The sequence below is a fragment of the Tiliqua scincoides genome, chromosome 2 (assembly GCF_035046505.1).
Source record: "Tiliqua scincoides isolate rTilSci1 chromosome 2, rTilSci1.hap2, whole genome shotgun sequence".
Classification (NCBI taxonomy): domain Eukaryota; kingdom Metazoa; phylum Chordata; class Lepidosauria; order Squamata; family Scincidae; genus Tiliqua; species Tiliqua scincoides.
The window spans coordinates 178,847,533-178,855,928 of NC_089822.1; the positions used below are offsets into that span (position 1 = coordinate 178,847,533).

At 37.1% G+C, this 8,396-nt stretch overlaps 1 protein-coding gene across 2 annotated transcripts in view; it reads left to right on the plus strand.

Annotated features, from left to right (window-relative positions):
* The window catches only part of CREBRF (CREB3 regulatory factor), a 35,702-nt gene that overhangs the window by 16,854 nt on the left and 10,452 nt on the right, over positions 1–8,396 (plus strand). The window contains exons 2-3 of one of the 2 annotated variants that reach the window (XM_066614200.1): positions 6,183–6,370; positions 7,968–8,093. In XM_066614200.1, the coding sequence (XP_066470297.1) occupies positions 6,257–6,370; positions 7,968–8,093 (240 nt within the window). In that variant the 5' untranslated portion in view covers positions 6,183–6,256. The remainder of the gene's footprint in view (positions 1–6,182; positions 6,371–7,967; positions 8,094–8,396) is intronic. The other variant, XM_066614201.1, reaches the window with a different exon arrangement.

Below are 8,396 nucleotides of genomic sequence, written 5' to 3' on the forward strand. Positions count from 1 at the left end.
GCTTCTAAAATTAAAATTTTGGAATTTGGTATGAGTCCCCAATCTTTTATCCAGTTTAGGGCTGCCACTTGATAATATAATTCCCAGTCTGGTAATCCAATTCCTGCTCTTTTTTTATCCTCTTGAAGTAATTTCCGTCTTATTCTCGGTTTTTTTTACATTGCCAGATGAATTTTGTAGTAATTTTATTCATTTCTTCAAAAAAAGTTCTCTTCAAAATAATCTGGAATAAAAACATTAATTTTGGTAACATTTTCATTTTCAATAGAGCTATTCTTCCCATTAGGGATAACTGTAGTTTATTATATTTCTCCAAATTTTTTTTATTTCTTAATTTAATATAGCTGTCTTCCATTAATGTACTTGTCTTTTTGGTAATTATAATTCCTAGATATTTTACTTTGTTCGTTTGTAGTCCAAATTCTTTTAAACATTCTATATCAATGTCTTTTATATTTTTAGGTATCATTTTGGTCTTCTGGTAATTTATTTTTAAACCTGCCACTTCCCCATATTCTTTTAAGTCTTCTATCAAAAATTCTATGGAGAAGTGGATCTTCCAAGATAAATACCAAATCATCTGCAAACGCTTGTAATTTGTATTCTTCGCTTTTAGTTTTAAGCAGTTTCATTCTGTTATCTTCTCTTATTACATTATTCAACATTTCTAATGTCAAAATAAAGAGTGGTGAAAGTTGACAACCTTGTTTTACTCCTTGTTGAATGTTGATCTCTTTTTCTCCATTTACTCTTATCTTTGGTTTTTGATCTGAATATATTCCTTGTATCATCTTAATTTTGGACCAAAATGTAATTCTTGAAGACAGTTAATCATAAAGTCCCAATGTAAATTGTCAAAGGCTTTCTGGGCATCTAAAAATACTAGGACTAATTTCTTATCTGGATGCGCTTCAAAAAATTCCAGTATGTTTATTAGAGTTCTCACATTGTTTTTCAGTTGTCTTTTTGGTAAAAAAAAAAAAAAGTTTGATCTTCTTTAATTATTTGATTTAATTTTTTAATCTTGTAGCAAAAATTTTATTATCTCTATTTAAAAGCAAAATAGGTCTATAGTTTTTAATTTCTTTTTCATCCGTGTCTGATTTATGTATCAAAGTAATTGTTCCTTCCTTCCATGAGATTGGTATTTCTCCAGTCTCCCATATATCATCAATCACTTTTTTGAATGGCAGCAACAGTACTTCTTCAAATTTCTTATAATATTTGGCTGGTAATCCATCAGGGCCTGGCATTTTTTGGAGTTTTTGCCTTTTGATTGCTTCTGTTATTTCATTTATAGTAATTGTATTTTCCAATAGATTCTTTTGATCAGCTGAAATTTTAATGCTATTATTTTTCTTCAGATATTCTGTTTGTTTCTGGTGTTCTATATTTTTTCTCCCATATAATACCTGATAAAATTGTTCAATTGTTTTCTTTACTTCTGTTTTCTCTTTTCCAGTCAAATCTTTCAATGTCTTAATATAGTTTTTTATCTTTCTTTTTTCAACTTATAAGCTAACCATCTTCCTTGTTTGTTTGCATTTTCAAAAAAATTTTGAAAATTTTGTTTGCATTTCCAAAAAAATTTGTTTTGCTATTTTAAATTTCTTCTCCATCTCTTGCGTTTGCATTATTTTAATTTCATGTTGTATCTTCTTTGTGTTTTAATTTCTGGATGAAAATTGGTCTTAAAAAAAAATTCCATTTCTGTTTTTGCTTGATTCAAAAATTTCTGATCATTCAAATGAGTTGTATTTAACTTCCAACTATTTCTCCTTAACTTTTTATTTATTATTAATAAAGTTGAATTATGATCTGCAAACATATCTTTTGATATAGGTAAAACTTCAGTCTGAAACTTTCCATCTAAACCGGATATTGAGGCCCAGCACATATCAATTCTAGACCAAGAATTATGTGAATTTGAATAATACCATGTGAACTGTTTTTTCTCTGGGTATTGTGTTCTCCATGTGTCAATCAACTGTAATTCTTCTGCTATTTTCAAAAAAGGTCTGGGTAGGGTTCCTCCTCTTTTTACAGATCTTTTGTTAAATTTTCTGTCCCATTTAGCTTGAAAAACTGCATTAAAATCTCCAAATAAAAAAAGATTGCTGTCTTCTCCCATGATTGATTTCTCATATAATCTTCTGTAAAACTTATCTTGATGTGTGTTTGATGCATAAATATTGACAATTAATGCTTTCCTTGTTTCAACTTGAATCTCTACAATCAGAATTCTCCCATCTTCCGATTGCCACTTCAGTTCAGGTTCCAATTTGGGGTTAACATATGTAGCTGCCCCCCTTTTCTTTTGGTGTGTGTCTGAGGCAAAAAATAAAGTTCCCATTTTTCTATTATTGAGAAATCTAACATCATTTTTTCTAATATGTGTTTCTTGAATACAGAGTACATGTGCTTAGGTTTGGTATAATTGATGGAATATTGTTCTGCGCTTCTGAGGAGAATTCAGTCCATTAATATTTACAGAAAAAAATTTCACTTGTTGTTCAGCCATTTTCACTTAGAAATTTTTTTTGTCTGTCTTGATATTTTCCTTGTTCTCTGTCTTGTTTGTATTTTCCTTCCTCTTCCTCCTCCTCCTCCTCCTCCTCCTCCTTCTTGGCTGTCTTCTATATCTTGATCCATCTCTTTATTTTTCTTTTCTCCATTCTGTTCTTTTTGAGTTTGATCCGAAGATTCTTCTTCTTCTTGAGAGGACGTACTCTCTTTCTCTGAGAGTTCCCTGCTTTGTTCTCCTAGGCTTTCTCCATATTTTGATAAAAACTGTTGAGCTTTCATTATTGAATTTATATTAAATCTTTTCTCTTTATAAACAAACAGAGGGCCTTCCGGAATTTGCCAACGATATTTCACACTATTTCTTCTTGGTATTGCAGCAAAATTTCTATAAGGTGCTCCTTTTTGGCGAACTTTCCAGGGAACTTCTCTCAAAACTCTCACTTGCTCTCCCTCCACTACTCTTTGTTTTTCCTCCAATCTTTTTAATATATTATCCCTTGAAGTTCTTTTCGTAAACTTTATCACTATCTCTCTTGGCTTATTATTCAATCTTGCATATCTAGAATTGACTCTGTATGCAGTATCTATTATCTCTTTAATCTGATCCTCCTCCTGTTCCAACTCCATTGTCAACCATTTTTCTATTCGACTTCTGGCATCTTCTGAAGATTTTTCTTTCTGTATTCTGATAATAAATGCTGCTTTTTCCATCTCCTGTCTCATTACAGAAGTTTCTAGTTCTTTTGTTTTCCTTTTGCATTTGATCCATTCTCTTTTCCATCTCCCCCATATTTTATTTGTTTTCTTCATATCTCTTTAAATTCTTAACATCCTGTTTATGTTTTGTAATCTGATCCTGCATACTTGTCAGGGAGGAGTTTATTTGCTTCATTTGTTCAGAGAGTTTGCCTTTCTCTTCTTTCATATCATTTCTAAAATCTTTCAACAGATCCAGTAATGAAGTCTGGCTTTCCCTCCTGTGCTCCATAGCTGCATATGTAGCAATTTGTGATCCAACTAATGATGGTGTCTTAGGTGTAGTTTTACTAACTTCCTTTATTGATGTCATTCTTTGCTTTTTACTATTCTTCTCTTTTTTAATAAAAAAGAGGTTCTTTTAATCCATCTAATCCCTTAAAATGACAATCTCAGTATCTAAAAACACATCAATTCAAAAACCACAGTAGTCACAATTCAATAACCACAAACACTTATAGACACCAAATTACATAAATCTAGCAATTTAAAAATCAATCAAGTCTGATTTTCTTACCACCTTCTTATAAGGCTAATCCCCAAGTTTTATATCCAAAAAGGGTATCTTGCTTCACCTTCTTGTAAAGCTTATCCCCACATTTAATATCCAAAAATGTGGATCAATAATCCAATTCAAATCAATACCAATATGAATTCAAATCAGTGTGTCTTTACAAGCTCTGTCTCAGGTCTCTAGCTATAACAACAAAAACAAATTGTTCCAGCAGTTAAAAAATCCACCTAGTCATATTTTCTTGCTTCACCTTCTTATAAGGCTAATCCCCAAGTTTTATAATCCAAGTCATCCAAGTCTTATATCCAAAAAGGGTGGATCAGTAGTCCAATTCAAGTAAATAACACTGTCAGATCAAGTTAATATCTCTTTAAATACTCAGTCCTGAATCCAGCTTCAAGCCTCTTGCAACGACAGGCCTAAATCCAGTTCCAAGCAGTTTAAAACCTTTGTTCGCTCTCATGTTGTATCTAGTGGGCCATGGGGGGGAGTCACCAGCTATCCGAATCTCTCCAAGATGGCGACCGGGATGCAATGTGATCCAGCATAGAGCAAAATCGGGATATCTCTGAAACTGCCGTCTCTAGGGATAGTCCCAATTCATGCTCTCAGCCTTCGTTCCTTCTTGGCAACGAAGAGTTCCTCATTATTGAGGTCCTCTGGAAAACACATCTATTTAGCAGTTTCCCCGGGAGTCCTCCCAGGTTCCCTGCTACTGCACTGAGTGTTAACTCTGCCTCCTCAAAAGGTTTTTCTTTTACAGTGTGTAAAAACTGCCCACCCCTAACATATTTTCCATTTTTTATTCCGGTTGTGCCTTCTCTGAAGGCTGGTAGTAATGCTCCATCCATTAGATTGGATTATTCAGTCATACATGGTAGTGCAAGAGAGGCTAGCGCAAAAACGCAAATGCAGAGCAGTTGTGCAGAGACACAGCAAGCATCTTCTCTGAGTGCAGTCTTTGGGTTCACAGTTATTGTTTCTCAATAAACATTATTTGGGAATATATTTGCAATATACATCATTTAGGAGTTATTACTTGTCATGAGCAGGGATGGCTCATGACATCCTCCATGTTTCCCAGTTGTCTCTAGATAGCTATCTACCTCTAATAGATAGCTCTATTTATTTCTAAACTTTAGTCTAAACTTTAGAGTCTAAAGTTTAAATTCCCATAAAGCGCCAAACTCTCTCCCAAATCCCTTCTGTTTAAACTGCTGTAACCATTGGGACAACTACATTTTCAATCCAATCTAACTACATTTACGTCCAATCTAACGGTTCAACCACCTCTCTGGCAGGTTTTAATATTTTTGAAGTTATTGTTGTTGCCTTGCTGCTTTCAGTTCTTCGTATTCTTTTATCACATCCCTTATTAGCAGCTTACATTTCTTTTGCCAGAGTTTTTGTTTTGTTTTTTCTCATTTGGGCAAGTGTCCCATATTCTGAGGGAAGTCATCTTCTTGCCTAATAGCTTTCTTGACTCTGCTTGTGAGCCATGCTGGCTGTGTCCTGGGCCTGCTAGTGCCTTTCCTATTTTATTTTTCACATTTTTGTACCACCCTTCCTCCAAGGAGCTCAGGGTGGTATACATAGTTCCCTCCCTTATTTTGTCCTTACAACAACCCTGTGAGGTAGGAAGCTGCAAGACAGTGACTGTCCCAAGGTCACCCAGGAAGCTTAGTAGCTGATCAGATATTTGAACCGAGATTACCCAGGTCTAAATCCAACTACCAAACCACTATACCATCTTGGCTCTCACATTCTTTTTGCACTTCTGTTGTTGTGGTTTTAAGTATAGTCCATGTACTCTGGATAAACTTGACCCTTTTGACATTCCCCCTTAGCTTCTTAGTCCCTTCTAGCTTTTAGTTTAATTCTCATTTTTGAGAAGCCCCCTCCCCCCCTTTTTTTTTTTGGAAGTTTACGAGTGTTGATAACATTCCAATTACATATATCCTGAACTAAATAGCACTGTGATCATTGTCCCCTAGTGGTTCAGTAACATATCTCACACTAGATCCAGAGCACCACGCAGAATTAAGTCTAGGGTTGCCTCCCCTCTGGTCAGTCCTAAGACCAACTGCGTTCTAGAATTATTCTCTTAGTGATGACCTGAACATGAATTTACCTGGTCCGTGTGTAGGTAACTGAAGTCGCCCATTATAACTGCAGCTTCTCCTTTGGTTACCTCCCTAGATTCTTTCAAGATCGCTTTCAGCGTGTTGGTCAGGAGGGTACTACATTATTTGGGGAGGACCTGGTATTCCTACCAGCACTATCTCTGTGGAGGAGTCTGCTGCCCCTAAGCTTGATCAGACAAGAGCCCTCAAATGTAATTAACTGGTGTACAATGAATGCTTCGTCTTCTTTTTATTTCATGAAGAAAGTCTCCGGAGAAAGAATTCCATGTAGCCCAAGTGAAGCTTTTTCTAGAAAGAATCTGCAACTCTCCAATGAATGAGTTATATGCAACCTACTAACCCTGAGGAAAAACTGGAACAGAGATTACAAACAAAGAAAACAAAAAGTTTGGAATTGGACGTGGAAGATCGGGGCCTGGAAATGCCACAGGTAAGTGCCTAATATTGGATTCATTTGCTTGAATCAAAGAATCACACTTCACTCAGATCTTTTGTGGGAGGGAGGTTTTGATTGTCTAAATAACAGATTATGATGTACTGTATGGTATACTATGTCGAGCAAGTACTTTTAAAATCTTTTTTATTTATGATAAATTATCATTGTTTTCCCTTCAAGACATGGTTCATTAAGTAGCACAGCTGCTACCTGAGAGGTTCAGGATGTCAAGGAAAGTAGATAATAGGGATAGAATTTCAGCATACACAGGAGGTGGTCCTCCTTAATCTTGTGTCTTTTGTTGTTGGCAACCTTCAGTCTGGAAAGACTATGGTATTTCAGAGCAAAACTCTGAATGGTGGTTCTAGTGTGGCTGAAGAGGCCAATTCGGGAGTGACAATCCCTTCCACACTGGTGGGAGCAAGTATAGTGTGTCCCTGGTCTGTCTCCCTGGCTATGGGCCTTCCTTCTTTGGCACTTTGTCTCATTCTGTTGGCCAAGTGTCTCTTCAAACTGGGAAAGGCCATGCTGCACAGCCTGCCTCCAAGCAGAACGCTCAGAGGCCAAGGTTTCCCATCTGTTGAGGTTCATTCCTAAGACTTTCGGATCCCTCTTGCAGATATCCTTGTAGTGCAGCTGTGGTCTACCCGTAGGGTGCTTTCCCAGCACAAGTTCTCCATAGAGGAGATCTTTTGGGATCCGACAATCGCCCATTCTCACGACATGACCAAGCCAACGCAGGCATCTCTGTTACAGCACTGTATACATGCTGGGGATTCCAGCTCGTTCCAGGACTGTGTTTGGAATTGCTTAATATAAAGATAGTGAGGACAGCGATAGCAAGGAGGTGAAGGTAGAAAAAAGGTGATGCAATTTGATTACAGAAGTAGATGGGTTATTATTGCAAGACCACTTGCATCTCCTAGCCAGCCAGAAGTTGTGAGGGGTCTTCTACCTTCCCCACAGAATTGAAATCCCACTGGTTAGAGGCAGTTGTTGCTGCAGCAGAGATTGAACTATGCAGTTGTACATTCTTTAAAAGTATTGGTGAGTGACACAGTGGTGGCTGTTCAGAGCATAGAACTTGAGTCAAGTAGAGATGCTGCAAGTATGTTTTTGTCACCAGCAGCAGTACTGGTTTGCAGTTACTGCCTTTAGGAACTGCATAATAAAAGGGCATAGAAAAAATGTTGGAACTTCCTATGTTTTTGGAGTCATGGAAGGGACATTCGAAAGATCTGCCTTGTAGGCAGCATGTGACCCAGGGTGCCCTTATCTGAAAGGGCATGATAAGTTGCTTTCCTAACAATTTCTTGAAGTCTTTTAATTGCAGCACTGTCTGCAATTAAAGAACTTCAAGAGGACTAGGAAAAAAGACTGTCTGACTCTGAGGATACTGGATTACTAGATATAGCACTCTTTCTTTTCCAGAGCTAGTATTTGCCAGGGATGCTAACTGTCATGGTGTAGGGAAGGCAGGCAGTAAGAACATCTTGAGCACTCTGTTTCTTTGGTGGGAAAGGTGGGATAGAAATTATTTTAATAAATAGCATAAGCAACCTCATAACAAACTCATAATACTCTGTTTCAGCCTAGTGTGAGTGGAATGGACCCTCCTTTTGGAGATGCCTTTCGAAGCCACATGTTTTCAGAACAGACATTAATGAGCACAGATCTCTTGGCTAACAGTTCTGATCCTGATTTCATGTATGAATTGGTAAGTTACTGTCATTTTTTGTAAACTGCATTAAACATAGTGTTTCTCATTTTCGAATGAGAAAGTAGCTTCCATGGATCTATTCCAGTGGTTCTCAAATCTTTTCGCATGGGGACCTACTTTTTAGAATGACAATCTGTCCAAACCCACCAGAAGTGATGACATTAAGAGCCCAATCCTGAGTTTGGCGCAGCGGTTTCGTGCTGCCGTGCAGTGTCGCAAACGTGCTGTAAGGCGCATCTCCGAGTCCTACCACTGGGTTACCACCCATACTAACCCAGCTCTGGCTGGTGCTGGGCTGGC